The sequence below is a fragment of the Anguilla rostrata genome, chromosome 17 (genome assembly GCF_018555375.3).
Source record: "Anguilla rostrata isolate EN2019 chromosome 17, ASM1855537v3, whole genome shotgun sequence".
NCBI classification, from domain to species: domain Eukaryota; kingdom Metazoa; phylum Chordata; class Actinopteri; order Anguilliformes; family Anguillidae; genus Anguilla; species Anguilla rostrata.
This window is the reverse complement of record NC_057949.1, coordinates 20,606,124-20,630,756: the sequence shown is the minus strand read 5'-3', so window position 1 is coordinate 20,630,756 and position 24,633 is coordinate 20,606,124. Positions and strand designations below refer to the sequence as shown.

The window sequence follows — 24,633 nt, the reverse complement described above, 5'->3', positions numbered from 1 at the left end:
GTAGCGAGGTGTGTGGTGTGTGTGTGTGAGTGTGTGAGTGGCTGATGTAAAGCAGATGCGTGTGTGTGTGTGAGTGTGTGTGTGTGTGTGTGTGTGTGAGTGGTGGTGTGTGAGTGGGTGAGTGTGTGAGTGGCTGTGTGAGTGTGTGTGTGTGTGAGTGTGTGTGTGTGTGTGTGTGTGAGTGGTGGTGAGGTGTGTGTGTGGTGTGTGTGTGTGTGTGTGGTGGGGCGGTCATGTGTTCGTACAGTAGCTGTGCTTTTGTGTGCGTGGTGAGCGGTGCTGGCGCTGGCTGGCTCCATGCTGCCTAGTACATCCCTCGTCCTGCTGTTACTGCTGCGCGGCTGGCCCGCTGGTCGGGCCCTGGCTGCCGTAGACGCCTCGTAGCCTGCGGCCTGGTCAGCTAGCCGCCGACAGGCCTGCCGCTGGCCTGTGCACCACCACCTGCCTGAGCTACAGAGAGATGGGGGGTGGAGAGAGAGAGATGGGGGGTGGAGAGAGAGAGAGAGGGAGAGGGAGAGGAGAGAGAGAGAGGAGAGAGAGAGGGAGGGGGGGAGAGAGAGAGGGAGGAGAGGGGGGTTAGAGGATAGAGAGCATGGAGAGAATGATAGAGGGAGTGAAAGGGGGAAAGAGGGAGGAGAGAGTGGGGGGGAATACAGTCACAGTCAGTATAATGGTGTGATGACAGGAGGAATTAACAGACAGCTGGTTCCCAAATGAAGAGGGAAATGCAGACAGTCAGAATGATGCTCAGAGAGGACCCTCACCCATCTTTTTGTAGTACTCCTCCCAGGCCTTGGTGTAGTCCGGCGGGCCCCCAGGGGTCTGCCCGGCCTGGGGCTGCTCGGCGGGGGCGGGGGCACCTGAGGGCGCGGCAGGGGGCTGCCCGGGCACCGCGCCGGGGGGCTGCTGGTAATACTGGGCGTAGTACGCGGCCCAGGCGGCATTGGGGTCCGCCGCAGCCGCCTTACCTGCGGGGGGCACAGGGGGAGGGGTCAGCCGAAGTGAGTGAACGAGCTGAGGTTGAGAGGAGGAGTGAAGGGGTGAGAGAACGGCGTAAAGACGGGCACTCACTGGGGTCGTGGGGTCCCGGGGGCTGCCACTGCTGGTACGCGTTACCCCAGCCCTGGGGGGGGTACTGATGAGGAGGCGGGGGGCCGCTGCAAGGAGGAGAGCTGGCGGTTACTATGGCAACTGCACAAAAGTGTTAACGTGCCGCCTGCCCTGCTTCAAGTACTAATTCACTGGCCAGACCGTTCTCAATTGACACTGGGTGTGACTTCCTGGGTGCGACTCATCGAGTGTGGGTAACTGAGTGGGTGTAGCTTACTGAGTGGGTGTGGTTCATTGAGTGTGGCCACCGATAGGCTGCGACTCCTGATTTAGTTCACAATGCCAAAACACATTCTCCACTTTGCACTGAGATGTTTGCTGGCATCTCAAAGCTGTCTGAAGTCAATTCTGTAAATTAATTTAGGCAGGAAGCAAAAATGAAATAACACTGCAGAGCCACCACTAGATGTCGCAACTGCACCGCTGGACTCTGCGCGGTTGCTGGAGGTTGACTGGGCGGTACTTACTGTGGGCCAGGACCTCCGGGAGGCCCCTGGTTGTAGGGATTTGGGTTGTAGGGGCCCATAGGACCGGAGGGGCCGGGGCCACCGGGACCAGGGCCCACAGGACAGAGCGGGCCCTGCGAACACAACAGGCCGCAGAGTTACAACCCGCCCCCGGTCTGGAACACCCAATCATATTTACCTTCAGCGTTCATCCCCGCAACTTCTACCACTGAGCGCAGACAAGCAGGTTCCCCATCAGCCTGCACACCACGAGCGTCAGCAACCCTACCGCACATTGTGCAAAGCATCCGTTCTAAAAAAAAAAGCCCAAATAATTCAGCCCCGATACCTCGATTTTGTCCTCAATGAGCTGCTTGGCGTGGTCGATCTGCTGCGGGGAGCCCCGGATGATGAAGAGCTTGAAGTTGGGGTCTCCGTTGGGGGGCAGCTGGCGGGAGATCTCCACGAAGGCGCCCGTCTGCTGGTTGATGGCCTTGACGTTCTCCCCGCCCCGCCCGATCACCAGGCCGCACTTGTGGCTGGGGATGGAGAAGGTCACCTCCCCCCCAGGGGGGCCCCAGTTGCCCTGTCCCCGGCCCCTACCCCTGCCCGGGGGCATTCCAGGACCGGGCGGCCCCGGGGGGCCCTGTGGAAGCACACACAGACGTGTCATTAGAACACACGTTAAACAAGTCAACGCAACCACTGCGATTTGCAAAGCGAGCACTTGGTGTGCACAGCGCATTTCCTTTATGAGGAACATAAAATCTAAGTTAATTTCACTTCTTATTTTTTAATGAATACTTTTTCCCTATTTCTTATAATTTTGGAATGTTTAATCATGGTAACGGGTCCAATGCTCATTGCAACTTTGGTTGTCAATTCGGACACATTAAACTGAAATCCCTTAACAGACACCAGACTGAGGGGCCCATCCACACACTGGAACAGAGCCTTAACAGATACCAGACTGAGGGGCCCATCCACACACTGGAACAGAGCCTTAACAGATATCAGACTGAGGGGCCCATCCACACACTGGAACAGAGCCTTAACAGATACCAGACTGAGGGGCCCATCCACACACTGGAACAGAGCCTTAACAGACACCAGACTGAGGGGCCCATCCACACACTGGAACAGAGCCTTAACAGATACCAGACTGAGGGGCCCATCCACACACTGGAACAGAGCCTTAACAGACACCAGACTGAGGGGCCCATCCACACACTGGAACAGAGCCTTAACAGACACCAGACTGAGGGGCCCATCCACACACTGGAACAGAGCCTTAACAGACACCAGACTGAGGGGCCCATCCACACACTGGAACAGAGCCTTAACAGACACCAGACTGAGGGGCCCATCCACACACTGGAACAGAGCCTTAACAGACACCAGACTGAGGGGCCCATCCACACACTGGAACAGAGCCTTAACAGACACCAGACTGAGGGGCCCATCCACACACTGGAACAGAGCCTTAACAGACACCAGACTGAGGGGCCCATCCACACACTGGAACAGAGCCCTTAACAGCATGAGCCACTCAGCAGCCTAACAGAGACGATGCTCACATGAACACGAACATGCTCCTGTTCCGTACGTCGCTCTGGATAAGGGCATCCGCTACGCGAGCGACACAACGGCGGACGGAGCGGAGCGGAAGACGAGCGGCCGGAGAGGAAGACGAGCGGTCTGAGCCGTACTCACCCCCTGTCCTTCCTCTCGGGCCCGGATGCTCTGCAGCAGGTCGGTGATGATGCGGGCGGCATGGTCACAGCGCTCGGGGGGGCCCATGATGTGCGCCACTTTGTCCGGACCCACGCCGTCGTCTGGGGCAACGAGACGAGAGGTGGCTTACGCGGGGAAACGGCCAGCGGCGAGGGCCGGGCCACACACAGCAACAATTATCAAACGCAATTAGGGCCATCGCCTCCCTGAGGTGCATCTACTTTTTATTCTTTCATCTTCTTGTCTTTAATTACACCGGATGCCACGCCAAACAACCGACGCTTCAGAGGCCGCGCGAAACGCCTCCAGGAAAAACACGTCACCGCTGCTATCTGTCGGGCGCAGGCAAGACAGCCAATCGGCAGCAAGGTCACACAGCTTCCGTGGGATCGCGTGATGTGTTTTTGTCCATCACAGAAAAGCTGCAGGGCTTTGCTCTCGACTGGCCGCCTTATCAACACCTAAAAGATAACCGCGGCGCAGTTCTGTTTCTCTGGAAGCTTTTCACACACTGCCTCTGAAGTTGGGATGTTTACTGCAGCATCAGGTATAATTAAGACAGAAAGACAAAACAATATACCATATGGTGACGATGACCGCATTCGATAATGAGCTTTACTATACATCGCCCAACCCTACCCACAACACACACACACACACACACACACACACACACACACACACACACACACACACAGACTGCTGCACTCAAGGAAATAAGTACTGGCATGATATAAAAACAGTTATTCATGTTTATAATTACGAATAAACAATATGAAATTAATCCATTCATATGTTTATAATCATCAGTGCAATTTCATGCTTCGGACCACAAACCCCTGAAACCCCTGAAACCCCTGAAACCCCTGTCCAGTCATGTACAGCTCACAGGTCTTCAGAAACTTCTGTAAGTATATCTGAACTGTCCTCCACTGCACATAAAAGCTGTCTGGGCCAATCAAAATATACACCAAAAAAAAAGCCGGAAAATGACCTGTTCCTTTCAGATGAAAAACAGCCTGCTCCAAGGTTATAGCAAATTGAAATTCTGGGTGTAACTTATCACAACTCATCACAGAAAAGGTGGAAAAATTTTTTTTTTACGTGCACCATTTTAAAAGCCCACCAGAGGGCCCAAGACCCACAGTTTGGGAAGAACTGCTCTGAAGCACAAACTCGCTGTAATGGATTTAAATAAGTTCCACATTAAACGCTGCAATGGCCTTGCTGAAACGACCTTCACGTTTCGCAGATCTTCCCAGCTTCTCTGCATACTGTGTCCTTACAGGCGGCAGTCGGCACTCTGAATGACCTGCACGTGTGTTAAAATGCCCGACTGCCTATCAAGGGGCATCTTACCTGATTTTCATCGTTTCATGGGGTGCAGGGGACCAGTTACACGGTTTAAACAGCACAACGAGCAGAGTGGATACTTTACCTGGTTTAAACTGTATCCTCACGCCGGCGTCATTTTGAATCTTCTTAATCATTTCTCCGTTGCGGCCAATCACCACGCCGACCGAGTGGCGCGGGACGGGGACCTGTCCAATCACAGAGCGGTTAGCGCCTCCCGTTCCCCTCCGCGCGTCTGCACCGGGCCGTGAGTAAGGGCGAACGGCACACAGTGAATCCAAAACGCCTCACACTGCCAGCACGGAGACGGAGGCAGGGGAGCAAACGGCAGAGGCAGGGGGGTAAAAGGTGGAAGCAGGAGGGTAAAAGAAGTAGGCAGGGGGGTAAAAGGAGTATGCAGGGGGTTAGAGGCAGCGGGGGAAAAGGCGGAGGCAGGGGGGTAAAAGGAGTAGGCAGGGGGTAAAAGGCGGAGGCAGGGGGTAAAAGGCTGTGGTCGGGGGTAAAAGGTGGAGGCAGGGGGGGGAAAGGCGGAGGCAAGGGGGTAAAAGGCTGTGGTCGGGGGGTAAAAGGCTGTGGTCGGGGGTAAAAGGCGGAGGCAGGGGGTAAAAGGCTGTGGTCGGGGGTAAAAGGCGGAGGCAGGGGGTAAAAGGCTGTGGTCGGGGGGTAAAAGGCGGAGGCAGGGGGGTAAAAGGCTGTGGTCGGGGGTAAAAGGCTGTGGTCGGGGGTAAAAGGCGGAGGCAGGGGGGTAAAAGGTGGAGGCAGGGGGTAAAAGGCGGAGGCAGGGGGGTAAAAGGCGGAGGCAGGGGGGTAAAAGGCGGAGGCAGGGGGGGAAAAGGTGGAGGCAGGGGGTAAAAGGCGGAGGCAGGGGGTAAAAGGCTGTGGTCGGGGGTAAAAGGGGGAGGCAGGGGGTAAAAGGCGGAGGCAGGGAGGTAAAAGGCGGAGGCAGGGAGGTAAAAGGCGGAGGCAGGGGGTAAAAGGCGGAGGCAGGGGGTAAAAGGCGGAGGCAGGGGGTAAAAGCGGAGGCAGGGGGGTAAAAGGCTGTGGTCGGGGGGTAAAAGGCGGAGGCAGGGGGTAAAAGGCTGTGGTCGGGGGTAAAAGGCGGAGGCAGGGGGTAAAAGGCTGTGGTCGGGGGGTAAAAGGCGGAGGCAGGGGGGTAAAAGGCGGAGGCAGGGGGGTAAAAGGCTGTAGGCGGGGGTAAAAGGCGGAGGCAGGGGGTAAAAGGCGGAGGCAGGGGGTAAAGGCGGAGGCAGGGGTAAAAGGCTGTGGTCGGGGGTAAAAGGCGGAGGCAGGGGTAAAAGGCGGAGGCAGGGGGTAAAAGGCGGAGGCAGGGGGTAAAAGGCTGTGGTCGGGGGGTAAAAGGCGGAGGCAGGGGGTAAAAGGCGGAGGCAGGGGGTAAAAGGCGGAGGCAGGGGGGTAAAAGGCTGTGGTCGGGGGGGTACTCACGTCGATTCCGCCTCCCCCCATGCGGGACCCGTACTCGCTCCGCTCCCCAAATCCTGGGTGGTCTTTCTCACACAGGATCTCCTGCACCAGCTCCCTCGCATGCTGCGCACACACACACACACACACACGGACACGGACACGGACACACACACACACACAGACAGACAGACAGACAGACACAGACAGACACACACACAGACAGACACAGACACACACACGCACACGCGCACACACGCGCAGAGAGAGAGGAGCGTGGGCTTCAGAGACTGAAAACACGAGCATGTGCACAGATGCCGCAGAGCAGCGTAACGCAGGTGCGCTTCAGACAGGAGTGAGGCCTCAGCTCAGACACAGCACAGCAGAGACCGGCGCTCCAAGGGCTTCTCATTAACTCCCCGCCAGCCAGGTTGTCTGGGCAACCCAAGGAATGGAGTGTAGAACAGCATTTAGAGACCCGGGCTTGCAGCCGAGGTTATGGGGTGGGATCCCAGGCGGGGCAAAGACACTGTACCCTTGAGCAAGGTACTTAACCTGAACCGCTTCAGTAATTACCCAGCCACAGGAAATGTATTACATATTAAATAAAAATGTTTTGTTTTTTTTACAGCAGACTGTATAAGTCACTCTGGATAAGAGCATCAGTGTAATGTAACTGCAGTGTAAGTAATGTAAATCTCGTGCCACTTCCTCTCTTCTCTATTTTGAGGTTTGAGGAAGCTGCCGAATCCTCGGGACGCGACCCCAGTACCTGCACTTTGTAGGGCTCTCCGATGATGCGCAAGGGTTTGTCCACGTTGGGACATTGGGACCCGTCCTGGATCAGAATCATCTTCACCCCCGCCCGCTCCTACATGGCGAGGGAAGAACCAGTCTTCACTCAGGCTGTACTTCTGACTAAAGTACTCCCCACACACATCCCTCAGAGAACCCAGTGTCTGTACTGCAGGTGTACAGGGCTGAGTCCCTGGTGTCTGTACTGCAGGTGTACAGGGCTGAGACCCTGGTGTCTGTACTGCAGGTGTACAGGGCTGAGGCCCTGGTGTCTGTACTGCAGGTGTACAGGGCTGAGTCCCTGGTGTCTGTACTGCAGGTGTACAGGGCTGAGACCCTGGTGTCTGTACTGCAGGTGTACAGGGCTGAGACCCTGGTGTCTGTACTGCAGGTGTACAGGGACGCTGTCCTGGTGTCTGTACTGCAGGTGTACAGGGCTGAGACCTGGTGTCTGTACTGCAGTGTACAGGCTGAGACCTGGGTCTGTACTGCAGGTGTACAGGGCTGAGTCCCTGGTGTCTGTACTGCAGGTGTACAGGGCTGAGTCCCTGGTGTCTGTTCTGCTGGTGTACAGGGCTGAGACCCTGGTGTCTGTGCTGCTGGTGTACAGGGCTGAGACCCTGGTGTCTGTACTGCAGGTGTACAGGGCTGAGTCCCTGGTGTCTGTACTGCAGGCGTACAGGGCTGAGACCCTGGTGTCTGTGCTGCTGGTGCACAGGGCTGAGACCCTGGTGTCTGTACTGCAGGTGTACAGGGCTGAGACCCTGGTGTCTGTACTGCAGGTGTACAGGGCTGAGCCCCTGGTGTCTGTACTGCTGGTGTAGGAGATGGACAGCCTGTACTTATGTACTAATGTCTGTACTGCGGGTGTAGGAGATGGACAGCCTGTACTTGTGTACTAATGTCTGTACTGCGGGTGTAGGAGATGGACAGCCTGTACTTATGTACTAATGTCTGTACTGCAGGTGTAGGAGATGGACAGCCTGTACTGATGTACTAATGTCTGTACTGCGGGTGTAGGAGTTGGACAGCCTGTACTACTGATGTACTAATGTCTGTACTGCGGGTGGAGCCAGCAGGGGGCACAGACCTGCAGCTGTTTGATGGTCTCTCCTCCCTTCCCGATGATGAGCCCCGCCTTCCCCGCCGGGATCATCATCTCCTGGACGGAGCCGCTCTGGCCGTTGGTGGACTCGTGGAAGGAGGACGGGGGCGTGCCCCTGCCCCGGGACACGATCTCGTCCAGGAGCATTTTCGCTTTCCTTGCAAAGAGAGGGACAGAGGGGTTCAGCTGTCACCCCCCAAACCCACTGCTGCACATATACACACACCACACCACACAACACAGACACAGCTTTTACAAAACAGTCACCCACACCCGTATTCACACACCCCAGAAATCTGCCAGTACATCTGCAGGGAATGGACTTTTGAGGGACGGTTCAAGGTCTTCCCTCATGCCCTGATTGGCCGTTTGCTTGTTCGTCAGCTAACGAATCAGAGCCGTTTCATTTGTCCCCTCAAATCTATTCGCGAGATGAAGCTTGGCGATCGTTTTAATTTTCGTTCTCGTTTCCCCCCCGAAACTCAGCGGTAATCGTGTGTGGAAGTGGTGAGAGGTGCTCACGGACAAACGCAGAGATGGGATGCACAGACTTACTGTATGGAGTCTGGAGACCCTGTGAGAGAAACACTCCTTTCTGGAAGACCTCCGCTGTCTGGACAAAAATCAACCACACAAATTAGTCACCCACTTCTGCCCAATTTCACTTGGGTCTACACAACCAAGAGGACACCCCACCCCGATGTCAAGGTGCAATCTTCTCGCGGTGTGCATCACCCAATCGATTAGGGGGAGACTATGTGGCGTTAGTCTGTAGGGTGGCTGACTCTCCTACCATATACGACCCCTTGCCCTCCCCCCGCCCCCCCCCCGACCCCACGACCTCCCGCCCCACCCCGAACGAAGTTGAGGACACGAAAGGACAGGCAGCCGCTTGCTCTCGGAGGAAAGCCCCCCTTCCCAGCTCTCCCTCCATCTATCTGCCTCTCACCTGGCGCGATCTGGACCTTGCAGCCAGAGTCCTGCTGGATCTTATTGATCTGCTCTCCTCCTCGACCAATAACTGTCAGAGAGTACAGAAAGAGCTTTAATTACCCTCCAGCACCCCCAACACTAAAGAGCAGGCAGAGCTCTAGACTGTTCAGCTACCCAAAAGAAACAGGAACAGGGCTCTACGGTGCACCCATTTTAGGACCATTTGCTACTGAAAATGTATGTGGGCTAACAGGAAAAATAATTTGGGAGGACATCTAGTAATTGGGATGCATTAGTGTGCTCCTAAATTTGCCAATTAGGGAGCACATGTGCTCCCTGGAAAACATATTAGCAGTGGCTAATATTATGCTGTGGCAGACCAGGCAAACACACTGCAACCTTAGTACTGAGAAGAGACCTCTTCTGACAAGGAAACAGGCATCATGGGACATGTAGTTTCACTGGAAGAGGGGAAATGCCTGGATTTAATCCAATCCATGAGTAAACATAGCGGATGACTAATCGTGCATGTGCAATCCCCTTCAGCACAAGGCTTTTGTTCTCTGAAGCCGAACGCTGCATTTGTCAGGATTTAATTACCACTTAATGAAGGCTAAGCAGCCGCAGCCAGGCTGGATTCCAGGAGCAGTCAAAGGGAAGACCAAATGTTAAAGGTGTGTGAGTGTACGTGTGCGGGTGTGCATTTCTGTGGGTGCGCGCGAGTGTGAGTGAGTGTACGTGTGCATGTGTATGTACGTGTGTGGGTGTGTGTGTGTGTGCGTGCGTGCGCGTGTGTTTTGTGCGTGGGTGTGTGTGTAAATGTGCGTGCATGTGTGAGTGTGCGTGAGTGTGAAAGAGAGATTGAACACTTACTGAGTCCGACCATGCCATCAGGGACACTGTAGTCTTCTGTGGTGGTTGTTGGCCGACTTCAGGGGGGGGAGGGTAATTAGTGATGGGGTGGGCGATATAAAACAGATGAAAAAATGACTGCAGACTGTAGCACGGGGGAGAAATGCTCTTTCCACTGAAATCTAAAACAAGCCCCTGTCCTCATTCCCAAGCCCCTCCTAATTCCGTCCACAACCTTGTGCCCAAGCCTTTTCTACCCTGTCCTGCCAAAGCCCCTCCCACTCCTCCCTGTCATCCTCCGGATCACACAAAGTGAATAAATAAATGAATAAGCGCTTCTGTACTCCATTAAGGGGTTGCCATGGATTCCAGTGCATGCTGTGCTCACCTCTGTTGGGCCAGGGCTGCCAGCTGGGCTCCGATGGCTGTGAGGGGAACAGACAGGTCAGGGGTCGGGTTACAGACGCTAAGGAAGTCAACGACAGATACAGCGGCGGATGGGGGGGGGGGGGGGGGGAAGGAGCGGACGAGTCGCCGTGGAAACGGGCAGCGGAGGAGACGCCGGGAAGGACGGCGGGAATACAAACGGCTGAGATAAAACATGCTTACACAGAGCGGTGGCAGTGTCCCGGTCACTCTGAGGGGCCATTTTCTTGCTGTCTGGCTGTTCTGGAGAGAAACAGGAAGAAAATAAAACACCAAAATGAGACCAACCACATTCATGACGCACATCCTACACACAACTGTGAGAAAACACACTAGGCAAGTCATTCAAGTAAAAAAAGAACTAAATGTGGCAGTTACTGAAATTAAAGCGAACAGTTTGTGACAGTAAGACATTCGGAATAGTTCCACAGGTGGGATATCACATTTCACAGAACTCACCGCAGTAAAAAACCCACAAGTGGTGCTGAGTCACATTATAGGATTGCTTATGTGCTAAAAAACCAAAAACGATCAATGCAGTCTTTCCAGTGAGGGCAGCAAGTAAACCAGCGGGCAGAAAAACCAATGGCTTGTGCCAGTGTGCTCATGAGAGAGAACGTGTGAATATACGTGCTTGAGAAAGTATGCTGACGTGACAGAGAGCATGCTCCAATGTGCAGGTGTTGAGCTGAGAAGCAACAAGTTAAGGGCAGTGAGTGTGTGTGTGTTGAGAAGCACAGTGTTCAGGGCAGCGAGTGTGTTGAGTTGAGGAGCACAGCATTCAGGGCAGCAAGTCTGTGTTGAGTTGAGAAGCATCGTGTTCAGGGCAGTTATATTGTGTACTGAGTTGAGGCAGTATCGAGTTAAGAAGCACTGTGTTCAGGGCAGTGAGTGTGTGATGAGTTGAGGAGCACCACGTTCAGGTCAGTGAGTGTGTTGAGTTGAGGAGCACCGCGTTCAGGGCAGTTATAGCGTGTACCAAGTTAAGGACCACTGTGTTCAGGTCAGTGAGTGTGTGCTGAGGAGCACCGCGTTCAGGGTAGTTATAGCATGTACTGAGCACTGTGTTCAGGGCAGAGCTTCACCTGCGTCCTCCAGCTGCCGTTTCTGTGCTGTGAAGGGGAAGCTCTCTACAGGGCTACTGTTGTTCATAGAGGGGGCCCCTCCTCCTGCATCTCCACCGATCTTCGCCGCGATCTGAGGGACACACACACAGCAGGGAACCATCACCTCCACAGCCACAGGTAGAGACCGGACAGCGTAAAGGAACCATCACCTCCACAGCCACAGGTAGAGACCAGGCAGCATAAAGGAACCATCACCTCCACAGCCACAGGTAGAGACCGGACAGCGTAAAGGAACCATCACCTCCACAGGTAGAGACCAGGCAGCATAAGGGAACCATCACCTCCACAGCCACAGGTAGAGACCAGGCAGCATAAGGGAACCATCACCTCCACAGCCACAGGTAGAGACCAGGCAGCTTAAGGGAACCATCACCTCCACAGCCGCAGGTAGAGACCAGGCAGCTTAAGGGAACCATCACCTCCACAGCCACAGGTAGAGACCAGGCAGCATAAGGGAACCATCACCTCCACAGCCACAGGTAGAGACCAGGCAGCATAAGGGAACCATCACCTCCACAGCCACAGGTAGAGACCAGGCAGCATAAGGGAACCATCACCTCCACAGCCACAGGTAGAGACCAGGCAGCATAAAGGCCAGTTCAGATCAATGATTCGCAACGAGATACGATGCAACTTTCAAAATTCCAAGACGTCTGACTGTAAACGTTCTAAAACTGCACTTGGCGATTTGACAAGGTTGGTCTTTTGAGACCCCAGGCAACGGCTTCAGACGCTCTGCAACTAACCAGTTCACACCGCTGCAATTTTCTCTGCAACATTCTAAAATCGTTTCGTCTCGTTGCAAATCATTGATCTGAACTGGCCTTACGGGAACCATCACCTCCACAGCCACAGGTAGAGACCAGACAGCATAATGGAACCATCACCTCCACAGCAACAGGTAGAGACCAGATAGCATAAAGCTGGGCTTCAAATGTTCAGGTTGTCTGCAAAGATACTATATCTCAATAGTTTTATCAAATGAAGTTAGTGTACCTAAAATAATTTAAGCTGAGTAAGTTGCTCTGGATAAGAGTGTCTGCTAATGGAATTTAGCCCCTCAAAGGCTTCCCCAGCTGACATTCTAGTTCCTGTTCCATTCGCTTCAAGTAACCACACAATTTCCTCATTCAGAAATTGTTTAGGCTACATAAAAAGTGTTGTGCTGGTTAAAATCTAACCACAATCTGCCTGAGAAACTGCATTTCCATGTCTTACATGGAAACATGGCATTAAAAAACGGTAGGGATTAAAAGGCTATATTTAGCTTAGATGCTGCCAGGATGCAGACCTGTTCAAGGCAAATACCCCACTGGGTCCACAGGACCAATACAACAAAAAAAGCAACAGTACTTTACCTCCACTAGGCTACTATTGATTCCCACTGCACCTGAATGGCACTTTAAACCCAGGTCACAAGTAAGGGCACAAAGAGTGGGCTAATCCAGCATCCACACAGACAAATAGCTCATTGAAACCGACATAGGTTGAGCTGAGACGTCACCACACGTCTCAGAGCAACTAAAGCAATTACAGTGACGACACGGATAGGAATTTAACCTGATATAAGGAAACAGGAACGCAAGGCCTCGCCTTTCATAAATGGCAACGTGATCCAAGAACATTAATTAAAAAATCATAAGGTTTTACAACTTGAACACTACTAGATTGCACGTCGTAGTGGTGCTCGCCAAATAATCCCAGTTCCTTTGAGGTCAAGTTCATTACTTTTTCTTTGCATGATCGGGCCCGATTAGACCCGATTTTACCGGAAAAGTTTACGTTGGGAAAGCTTGTTAGCAAACCAAACTGACAGGTTTAATTGCTCAGTGAGACGCCATACGCACTGCGTTACCTTGCTGTGGTGATATTATCACTTCAGAAGTTAGCTAGCTAGCTTGGGTAGGTTAGATAGCTACTTCAGCAGTATGACCAACCGACCAAGTAGCTAGCTAGCTAACTAACGTTTACGTTTCAAGCGTCAATTGACGAGCCGGTGTTTTCATTGCGGTGACAAACGGTAGCTAGACTACAGCTAGATAAAAGTAAACAGACAGCTGGTTACTGATTTGCTGTGATATTTTTAAACCACGTAGCTACCATTTCAGGTTGCTCTAAAAACTGATATGCCTGGTTGTTACGATGTATCCTACAGTCCCTGAGACCTTGTCCCGCTAGCTGACTGGGAACATGTTGTCTAGCTTGTCAGATAGCAGGTTAAATGGAGGTGCTAATGGCCTGTTGTATTTACCAGGCTAACATCTTAGCTAGTATAATGGTTTTCATTTGGTCTCACCATCAAAACACTGCATTATAGGCAATTGTAGACATCTCGTCCTACGTCTACGTGCTATGGCTAGACTAGCAACAAAAAACCCAACAGTGGTAACTGATGTTAATCTGCTAGCTAGCTAGTACACAGGCCTCGCGAATCCATATCAGCTAGCCAGCAAGTTTCCCAGTTAAGAGCACATGAGAATACCAAAACTAAAATTCGCTGACAAGCAGGTTCACAGAAACGTGTGATTTTATTGGGGACCTATCAGATATATACGCGACTTACAGTTTGCCAGCTAGCCATGCATGACGCCGGCTCCATTGATCTGACTGTCAGGCACGTTTTAATTTAGCTTTAGCTTGCCTTTACTCACACGCCACCCCCGTCCTCACCTGGCGAGCTCGCTGTACCGCGTCTGCAAAGGCATCTTTCTTTATCCCGCCACCGACCCCCAGGGCTGACTGCCCACCGAGAGGTGCTCCAGCCCCGGGCTGAGGCACCGCGCTGTATTCCGACATGCTAGTCGTGTTGCGACGGGGGGCTGTCGATTCGAAGCAGGCAGTTTAGGCCGGGTCGAGGTGCGCAGAAGCGGGAAGACGAAAAGGCAAGAGTCGGGGAGGGGCGAGGAGGTTGTGATGGTGGAATGGGGGCGGGAGTTTAACAGAAACACATCTCGAGTTTATTCGGCTTTCTCCCGTGAGCGGCCAAAACAAAAACACAGTGAAGGGCGCAAACGCAAAACCTCGAGTCGATTTTCACCTTCAGCAACAAGTGCCTTCAGCCTTCGAGAAAAAAACTCCAGACATTTAAAAACAGATTAAATCAAGGCACCGTCCCATTTGCGCTGCTAAAAATAACCAATCAGATGTTCAACCGTCATCAGCAACCAGTAATTCTGGCCAAACATATTTTAAATCCAGAACCGTTTCATGTTGATTGACGGGTAATAATGGCGTATAGAAACGTGAGATGGGTGTACAGGTTTGACGTTTTATTGAACAACGTGGATTATAGGCCGGTTTTCGCAAGATGTTTTACTTTGCGAAGAGCTCACCACAAATCAAAGCGTATCTGGAGTGACCACGTGGTGTCACTGACGGTTTGGATCTGTGGTATTTGCATACAGTCCTTCAAACAGGGCAAACCAGAATGTAAAGTGGATTTTCCCTAAACCGGATCTAATGTATGCTATCAATAGCGACTTACAAAAGAGCAAAACCACCAAATGTGCTTCTCTTAAACATTGATAAAGTTTCCCTATAATCTTTAAAAATGTGTATAATTAAGTAAAATAGGTCAAAAGTCCTTTAGCATAAGGTCAAAAAAAAAGTTTCAGATCAAAAAGCTGAATATATGCCTTTTCATCTAGATTCTACCGTATGCAGAGGTACTTCTAGATTCTAAAACATTTACTTAGTCGACAGTTAATTAACCAATGCTAAAGGGTTTAATTGAAATACTGTTGCAGACAACCTGACAAGGAATATCTTAAAAATACAGCATTCGGTTAGGTGGCCAACAGAGGAAGGCCATGTTGCCATTTTCCTGAGTGGACGCTGGCATCCTCGAAACACTTAGAAATGATTGACGGCAGGCTAGGGAGCCATTGTCTGTATGGTTGAGAATTAAGACCATGTCTCCATTTTATCTGTGCAAAGCCTCGCAGAGGAAGGCGTGTTATAAAGCTAATCTCAGTCAGACTGCACTAAAACTTTTACTTTGATGGAGTTTACTTTCCGAAACAATTTCTCCACCCTATATATTTTTTGCCTCTCAATTTGGAATGTCAGTTTCTATTTAAGGCCCCTCCCATCTTTGCAATACATAATTACAATACTATTATTGATTTTGTTTAAACAAGCAAGTCCTAAATCATTAAATAAAGACAAACAATAAGAATAGCTATATTACAACAAATCGAGGAACAAATCCAATAAGAAAGGAAACTTAAAATTAGACAGAGATATGAGCCTCAGACCTCATTTAAGAGCATAGCGTGTATATGATTTAACTGAAGTGAGTGATAACAAAATATGAAAATATGTAATAATAACAGACTTACAAGTGAATTCAAAATATCTTTATTTTTTAGTAATGTGAGAATAAAATGTAGCTCAAACAATATATATACTCATTACTTCATCAACATTTTTATATTTATAAATACATATATTCATGAAAATATGTTCATAAGCAGAATTACCATATGAAGAAATATTCAGTAAATTTGTAAGTAACAGGAATTATAATAGCAGGATGACATGCAGCCGATATTATTTATCAGATGGCAAAACACCATGACAGTATGTCTTAATAAACATAAATATTATGTGAATGAAGCACATCATGGCAACCAATTCCAGTGCAATAACCACATTACAACCAAAGCTGAAGTGGAGGAACGTCAGATCAGACAGCTAGGAGTTTGAGAAGTCACTGCTTGGTGCAGAGTAAGAAGCCAAGGTGCAGCCCTTAAAAACATGGGCAACAACACAGATTATGGTTTCCGCCAGACCTCAGTCAAATACGTAACTGTTTTGGATTCAAGTTCTTTTCTGTGCTCTATTGATCTTGCCTGGTGTAACTGAGCCTGCCAACACCACCGGAAGGTGGAGTTTGCGTTTTTTGAGAGTATTTCATTGGTTCCAATACACCAGACAAGATCAGTAAAGCGTAGAAAAGTATTTGAATCAAAAACAAATACGTATTTGACCCAGGTCTGGTTCCCGCTTCACTCAAGTGCACCGCACGTGGACTAGTACACTCCTCCTCCCTAGGTACAGGAAGAAAATAACTTTTTAAATGACCTGGTTCAAAGTCATTGGCTCTCGAGTCCGCGACAATGGGCTAGGGTTGACTGCTGATGTTCAGAGACCTTTATGATCAGCTGTATCCTGTTTGAACCGGATGGCACAGTAGTACACTGAGCTGGTGTGCAAACCCTGCATACACTGCAGCAAGGGTTCCCAAAACAGTCTGACCCCACTGAATCCACTTTGTGGAATGTATATCATGTCTGTGACCCCACCCCTTTTTTAAAAATGACATGTTCAAACATGGACATTGTCTATTCACTTTATAATAACCACACGTACACCATAACCAGTGCAGTGCATGAAATGGGTGCCATTTAGTGGAAAGTGTATCATATTCAGCATTTCTTTTCTTTTTTTTGGGAGTCATTTTGTGACCCACCTCAACCCCTCCCACAAGCCATCTGTGGGGTCTGCCACACAATGCTGGGACCAATTTAGTACAGCAAAACATTTTCAATGCGGTTAGCAGTAATTCGCCAGTTCTCCATTGCATGTTGTTGTGTTGAACTAAGCTAACAGAGGCACTGGAACCACACCAAAATTACAATCCTCGCTCTCATTATCATCAGATACAGTGCCTGAATATAAAGCAAAATATAGTAAACCATAAGTTAGGTGGGGGTTGTGCAAAAACACAAAAACGTTCCAGATTTACATTTGAATGGGAAGGTGTTAGGCTTGCTAATCAGAATGGACAAGTTTGTTGCTAAACAGCTCACTAAGCCTAACACCACAGACAATTAGTTAAGTTCCTACCAAAGTATATTTGGAGAGAAGAATTAGCTTCTGCTTTGCCCAAAAATATGCTGGTAGAGTGAAGCGTCTTGGACAGGAACCCGGACTGTTTCATTTCCTTCGGCAGGGGTGGGAAGTATATGCTCCATGCTTATTTAAGCCACAGACAGGCTGGCTTGTTGCATGACTGCCTTTTTCGTGAGTGTGTGTGTGTGTGTGTTACAGTAATGTGACAAATTAGATATCTTTAAAAAATGCCAGTGAATTGGATGACTAACCTGTGCATCTTAATTATCATAACCATTAAGGGAAAGTACTTAAAATGTTAAGATTACATTGCGATGGAGAGATGCAAAATTAGTTCAGCAGAGGAGACTGCTAGGTGGCTCATCCTATTAAGGCCTCAATACATCCAGAAAGGGCCGGTGTGTGGATGCAGGCTTTTGTTCCGACCAGGCAGCTAACACACCTGATTCTGCTAATCTGGGTCCTTAACCAGGTGTATAACTGCTCTGGATAAGAATAAGGGCTACTGCAGTACATGAATGGGCCCCACTGTCTGGTACTGAATCTAGACGCTGTCAGTTCCAACTGTGACTGGCGGCGCTGCAGGAAGTTGCATAATTGGTGCTCATGTCTGTGTGAGCCTGACTCGTTGGCTGCGATGCGAAAGGAAATGGTGGTGACATCACGTGCCTTGGAGAAGACTGTATGCCCTCTCGCAATGACAGCATAGGTTGCAGTGCGAGTGTGACTGGGCAGTACAAATTGTCAGGAAAAAGGGAAGAAATTCATTAAAAATAAGTTTTCTTTTCAGAGCACTCAACCTCCACGCGTTGGTAACAAAATTTTAAAAATACTTCCATTAAAAAAAAAAACAGTTTTGCCCCAAATAGCCCTTATTTAACCCCCCAGAGCTAAGGAACTGCCTAATAAAAAAGGCATCTGAACTAACTTTTGAGCACACCAGTGTTTGTGGGGTATAACTGCAAAACATTTTTGGATAGTCCATTTGTATAATATTTGTTAAAATATTAACATATTAAATAGATGATTTCTTTTTTTCATCCGCCCCCCCCCCCCCCCAATTCCCAGTACACAAATGGCGGTTCACAGTGAAACGTGGTGCCCACCACCTGACCTGACTAAAGAATGGAGCAGGAACCAATCCTGCCACCTGGAGAGAGAGAGTTCCCCCAAAAACAGGTACAACATGCCAGTCATACATATCCAAGACAATCCTGGCAGTCTAAGCAGTTAAAAAGCAAGACTATAATATTGTCTCTTTATTGAAACATGCACTTGCCATGCTGGTAATAGATACTAATCTTCAAAAATATAAATTATCTTAGGCAAAACCCCCCACCCCCCACCCCCATGCATTCTGCTGGCATGCCCCATTCACCAGAGAATAAAGATTTACAACCACGTTTCTAAAAGCAAGCATTCAAAGTCTTGATAATATAATATAGATAATTCTAGACCAGTGTAAAATACTACATTCAGTCAGCACAGACATTCACATACATGCTCAAAGTACAGCAGTTCCATTGGTGGAAAAAAGAGATCAGGATCCAGGAAGGTGGATAATTTTATCTCCGAACCCCATTCAGGTCACCCTCTACCCTCCATCCGGCCACAAGCCCTTACTGCATCTATCTTTAACTGCCACTCACCCACCCCTCTCTTCCTCCCTCTTCTCATCATTTATCTTTTTTCCCCCCACTCCTTCTGCATTCCCCTCCCTCTCCATCCATGTCTCTTTTCCATAAATAGCGATATACTCTCATTTTTGCTTAATACATTCTATTATATTCAGATGCATCCCAATGAGGCCACAAGCGGCAATCAGTGGCATATTTACCAACACGTCTCGATATATTATTCAACATATTTCTCAGTACAACTCACATTATATTGTGCATTCCAAGCAACAATTTCATATTTCAGCAATAAGCTTGAGACATGTCCTGATATCGCTGATGTGTGTAGGTAATGGCTTAAAACATTATCAGGACTGCCATCCAATATGTTGTCAATCTTGATGTGTAATTTTTTTGCAGAAGTGGATGTCCGTATATGGAGAAAAATATATATTTTTGTTGCAAAGGGAGATGTGCGAACTGAATGGCTTTAGTGAACCTTACAGTACTTTTGCGATCGCGGCGACGTTTGGAATCGCACAAGTGAACTAGTACAGAGAACCAGAGTTACCGTCACCGCTGTCCTGAACACAGGGAGGAACAGCCCTCCCACGCCGGGGAACAGCTTTACAGTGGGCGTACACGCTTCAGGGTCGGTTCAACAACAGCGATTGCGAAACCGTACAGGCTTTAGAAAAATCGGCGACCAACGCGACGCGCGGTCCCGCGACGTTTGCACGGTGATCAGTCTGTCGTTCGCTTGTTTCCCAGAGCCAGAAGGAGGCCTCTCGAGTTCGTGAGCTGGGGTGCTGAAGACGAGCTCCAAACACACAGGGCAACAAAATCTTATTCCCAGGCATGCGCTCCCATACCCAGGGGGGGTTTACAGCCTCTACACGCACTTCATTCAATCACAGACACAGCTGGGCATGTGCTGAAGCAATTCAGGAAAGCGTCGGTGGCTTTGCTCAGGGGTAAGATGCAAGCGCCTGGATTTGGGATCCAGACCTCAAGCCCTGTGGTTCTGGGCTCCGTTTCCCAAAACCACCTCCTACGGCACCTGGGTCTGTCGAGAAATTTGGAATGCACGATGCGGTCGCGTGTTTGTCCCTCCTGGGCTTACAGAGCTGCGATACTCCCAGGCGGGAAGCCCCAGTCGACAGACAAGTTCGGGAAACGCCCTGTCACTGGCGCGCAACCTGGCGGGGGAAGCTGGAGGACGTGCGGCTCCTTCAAGAAATCATCCCTCGCATCGCATACCGACAAAAGCGCACAAAAGCCACGCACAGCTGCCACGTCAGCCAGAAGTTCAGAATCCTCCTGATGTGTTGTTGTCTGGGTAACTGGTGTTTATACAGCCACTAACAGGCACAACAGGACCTATTGTAAAGTTTTCCCACTTTGTTGTGTCGGCGACAAAAAAGAAAACAATTTTCTGACATTAACATTAAGAGTCCTATGAAATGGCAGATTGCAGTGTCTGCTAAACATAATAATGCAGCATCATGCAGTGCACTTTCAGTCATTACCACTTAGGAGGAACTAGCACATTCAAAAGTGCAAATCCATCAGCAAGCTTGGTTCAGCAAACTGGTGTTGTGTACAGTCCCTCTTATATCCACTCCAGATGTAAACGAGTCCCGTTTCAAATCACAAAATGGGGGAAATTTCAAAAGTGTAAAAAGATGTGCAGCATATATTGAGGTACGTATAATGTTTTTCAAGCTTCATACAGTACCTGTAGTTTCAAGGATATTGAAATGATTCATTTTAAAATGAAAACTGCACAAGTACATATTTCAACGAAAGTGGTTTTATATCATTTTTGATATGACACCTATTTCTACAAACCAAAATATATTTCTGTTTTTTTTGGCTTCATATTTCAACACATCATGATTTATCATGAAGGGATGCTTTGGTTTCAGGTTTTCCCCCTACAGGATAACAATCCACCATGTTGCACACAGTAGTCTGAATATTCACATTCACATTTCTTTCGGGCTCAAAGTCTGTTAGTGCACACAGAAGCAGGGGTAGTTTTCAGCACTTTGCCAGTCTGCAGTTATAAACTTTCTGTTCTTTAATGCCTCTGCTGTACGACGATGTCACTGAAGGAGGGCGTTCTAGAGAAGAGAATGTTACCTGTTCCTGAGGTGCAGGCGTAACGGCCGGGAACACAAGAAGTGTAGCTTATGACTGGCCCACTTGCGTTCTGTTTCTGCCTGGTACAAAAACAGTAAGAAACTACCATGGAAAAGACCCAGCAGCACTTGGATCCTTGGATCACATCTCAGAAAACTCTTCCCGTTCTCTACGGGTACGCTGCTGGACCAGTCTGCGCGTGAGTCAGGGTACTCAGGGATGGGGCAAGGGTAACCCCCACCCCCCTCTCCTGTGTCCCATCCCACTGGGGACTTTTCCGTTGACACCCAGCCATCCACGGGGGCTCCTCCACCCCGACCACACACCCACGATCACTGCCTCCACCACTCCTCCTCCTCCTCCTCCCTGGCTCCTCCCTCTAAGAGCCCACGCCGAGGGCCTTCTTCATGTGCTCGTACACCACGTAGGAGATGCTGACCGCGGGGATGACCTTTAGGAAGTTGGGGGCGATGCCGCGGTACAGCCCCGGGACGCCCTCCTGGGAGACGATGTGCTTGAACTGGCCCAGCATGGAGAGCTTGGGGGCGCCGTCCACCGAGGCTGCGGAGGAGGTCAAAGGTCACCGCCGGCACGGCGTTCCACACACACGCTTCCCCCTCACTCTCTCAAGCCCTCTCTTCCACACTCTCCACCTCTCATTCCCTCCTTTCCCTCCGTCTCTCATTCTCATTCTCCCTTCCACCCTCCCACGCTCTCTTTCCCTCCCACCTTCTCTCTCTCTTACCCTCTCTCTCTCCCTCTCACCTGCTCTCTACCTCCCTCCATCCTTCCCACATTATCTTTCCGTCTCACTCTCTTGCTCTTCTCTGTCCCTTTTCTCTGTTTCTCTCTCACCCCCTCTCCATCTCTTTCCCTACTTCCTTCCCCCTCCCTCTCCCTCTCTCCAGCTCTCCTCCTCCTCCATCCCTCTCTCCCTCCCTGAGGTGACTCATTCTCCCATACACCCTGTGCTCTCTCACCTTGGGCTTGCATGCGGGTCCTGACCAGAGCGAGCGGGTAGCTGGCCAGCTGGCCGCAGGTGCTGGACACGGTACCACAGCCCAGCAGCACCAGAACCCCCGGGTCCGGTGAGCCTGCGGAGTACCGCTGCAGCCAGGCGTTCTTCAGGGTCTGAGAGAGAGGGAGAGAGAGAGAGGGAAGGAGGGGGGAGAGGTAGAGAGGCAGAGGGGGGAGGAGGAGAGATAGAGAGAGAGAGGGAAGGAGGGAGGGAGAGAGGGAGGAGGGGGGAGGCGAAGGGAGAGAGAGAGGGAGAGAGGGAAATAGCAAGAGACAGAAAGGGAGAGAGATAAACAGAGAGAGAAAGGGGGAGGGGGAAGAGAGAATAAAGAGAAACAGTGAGGCAGAAACATTTTAAAATTAGGATACAGAAAAACCTGTTCACCCCTGTGGGATAATCAAATGGACAGCAAGCAGGGCTCTGCAGACAGTTAATAATAGTCTGTGTTTTTGTAGAGGGGTCAGGAAGATACTAGATGTGCAAGATGAGAAAGAGAAAGAAAACCTGGTAATTACAGCCATCTACAGAACTGCTGCAGAGCACACTGACACCCTCAAGCAAAGCAAAATTTTCCCACAAGGATGTGCTAGAGGGAATTCTTTAGACATACACTGAATGAAAAATATATACTCAGAACCTGGGACTTCAGAAGTAGAACAGGAAAAACAGACAACCCATTAAGGGTCAAAATACAGGGTCAAAGCGGCATATTAGAACTCTTAAATACACACAAACACGCACGTACCTCATAGACGGCAAGGTCGATGCCAGCATAGGGGATGATGCCCAGGGTGTTGGGTATGTAGCCTCTGTAGAATGCCAGCACGCCCTCGTTCAACAGGATCTTCTTGGCGCAGTCGCCCATCCCAGAGTACTGTCCCGTCTTGCGCAGGGTGAGCCGAGTCTTCAGAACCTGGGTCCAAACAGCAAGCCAGAGATTTTACCAGGCCGTGGCAAGACCGGTCTCGACCAGCAGACGCCGATCTACCTCCAGCTGCACCGTATGAGGTTTGTTTCCACTAAATATCTAAATATCTGTCAAATTCTAGCCAGTGACGAGTTGAACTGCTGTACATTAACATGCATATTTACATGCTCAAAAAAATGAGTGCCCTCACTGACTAAACCACCTGGACACCATAATAAGTATCACGTGCACAATCATTACCACCACTGTGACAGCCATTTTGAGCTTTTGAGTGTAACACCGGAGTAGGAACAGTGAATGGACAGACAGATTCGGGCAGAGAAAGGAAGAGAGGAGAGAAAGAGGAGGCAGTAGCCGAAGCCTCAGCGCTGGGCGCCACGAAGGACATCGCGCGGAGCGGCGGCCAGCCGCGCTGACCCCGGGCGTGAACTCTGACCTCCATGGGGTAGATTATGGTCTGGGCCGTGGCTCCGGCCAGCGACCCCGCGATGAACCTCTCCTGGACTTGCAGGGACGCGTTTGTGTTGTTCCCTCGCATCAGCCGTTTAATCTGGATGGGGTACAGAGGGGAAGTGGGGGGGGGGGAGTGAGGAGGACAAGGTGAGGGAGTGAGTCACGTTGAGGGGAGACGGGGGTGTGGGGGTACAGGCAGACATGGAAGATTTTGGGATGTGAGGAAGTGTGGTGAGCGTATGGCGGTAGTAACGCAAAGACAAAAACACAGGTGGGAGAAGCAAGGGGGAGCGGGGACGGACGAACGGACGGACGGACAGACAGGCGGACGGACGGGGCTCACCTGCTCGTAGGCCATGAACTTGATGGCGGACTCCGGGGCGATTTTGAGAACGTTGATCCCGTTCCCGCGCCAGAGGGACCGAACACCGCCCTCCTGCACCATCCCACGCAAACTGGTCCACAGGTTACCCCGGGGGGTCCTGGAGCCGTGAACCTGTGGCACAGCACAGGGGCGCACAGAGGACCACAAGCTAACAGGGTTGATCACACTCCACCCATTGCGCTGTCTGCACCAGTATGCGCGTCAGCGACACGGAAGCACCAACACTATGATAACTGCACCGGAAACACAACACCGATTACACTGTGATAATAACGATGCAGCAAGCACGCCGGGTTGACAACTCTGCACTGGTAACAGTAACAGTATTGGACACCTCTGCACTATTAACATAATGTGAATGTCCACCTGTGCCAAAGATGCCCTCACCTGTAAGAAGACCTTGAGGCGATCCAGGGGGGCCGTGCCTGTACGTGACACAGCCCCCGCCATCGCCCCCGCCATGAGCTGCCTCCACACCACCCCAGACTTCCTCTCCCGCTCCGAAAACTCATCTGGAACAGTCAGATGCTCACCAATGTCGAGCATCTAACACAGAGAGAGGGAGAGAAAGGGAGAGGACAAGAAAGAAGAGAGCGAGAGGGGGATTAAGGAGAGGCAATTATTCTATAAGCAGGAATAATGGAAATAATTTCTTGTCCTTACAATGTTCAAATAACGCCTCCTCAGGCATTTCATGCAGCACTACTCATTCGGCTCATAAATTACTCATGAACTTGGCAAACTTTAGTAAAACTGTTTCAACTTGCAGAGGACTGCTACACTTCTGGATATACTTATACTCTTGTGGAATTATTTCGTCACTACGGAATTTCATGCGTTTTCATTTATCTGTGACGTCACGGACACCATTGTTTCGCAGGAAGCTAGAGACAATCACTGACTATCAAGCTATCGCTCACTGTTCGATTGAG

The 24,633-nt window shown here is 50.4% G+C and overlaps 2 protein-coding genes across 2 annotated transcripts in view; both read right to left on the bottom strand.

Moving 5' to 3' along the window:
* Nucleotides 1-400: 400 nt before the first annotated feature.
* Nucleotides 401-14,438, bottom strand: LOC135244083 (far upstream element-binding protein 2-like). The gene is made up of 17 exons (XM_064316282.1): nucleotides 13,971-14,438; nucleotides 11,259-11,370; nucleotides 10,357-10,416; nucleotides 10,136-10,172; nucleotides 9,769-9,824; nucleotides 8,912-8,983; nucleotides 8,518-8,575; nucleotides 7,948-8,119; nucleotides 6,835-6,933; nucleotides 6,087-6,188; nucleotides 4,729-4,831; nucleotides 3,270-3,391; nucleotides 1,906-2,202; nucleotides 1,578-1,690; nucleotides 1,072-1,157; nucleotides 765-968; nucleotides 401-450 (listed from the first exon to the last, which is right to left on the bottom strand). Exons 1-17 carry the CDS (start codon nucleotides 14,094-14,096, stop codon nucleotides 401-403), a joined length of 1,869 nt encoding a protein of 622 aa, XP_064172352.1. The 5' UTR covers nucleotides 14,097-14,438.
* A 2,893-nt stretch (nucleotides 14,439-17,331) lies between these two features.
* slc25a23b (solute carrier family 25 member 23b) overlaps nucleotides 17,332-24,633 on the bottom strand; it is a 15,421-nt gene continuing 8,119 nt past the window's right edge. Inside the window, exons 5-10 of the mRNA XM_064314752.1 lie at nucleotides 24,089-24,247; nucleotides 23,660-23,812; nucleotides 23,300-23,413; nucleotides 22,681-22,848; nucleotides 21,898-22,048; nucleotides 17,332-21,478 (exon numbers count right to left, since the gene is read on the bottom strand). Coding sequence (XP_064170822.1) covers nucleotides 21,297-21,478; nucleotides 21,898-22,048; nucleotides 22,681-22,848; nucleotides 23,300-23,413; nucleotides 23,660-23,812; nucleotides 24,089-24,247 — 927 coding nt within the window. The 3' untranslated portion in view covers nucleotides 17,332-21,296. The remainder of the gene's footprint in view (nucleotides 21,479-21,897; nucleotides 22,049-22,680; nucleotides 22,849-23,299; nucleotides 23,414-23,659; nucleotides 23,813-24,088; nucleotides 24,248-24,633) is intronic.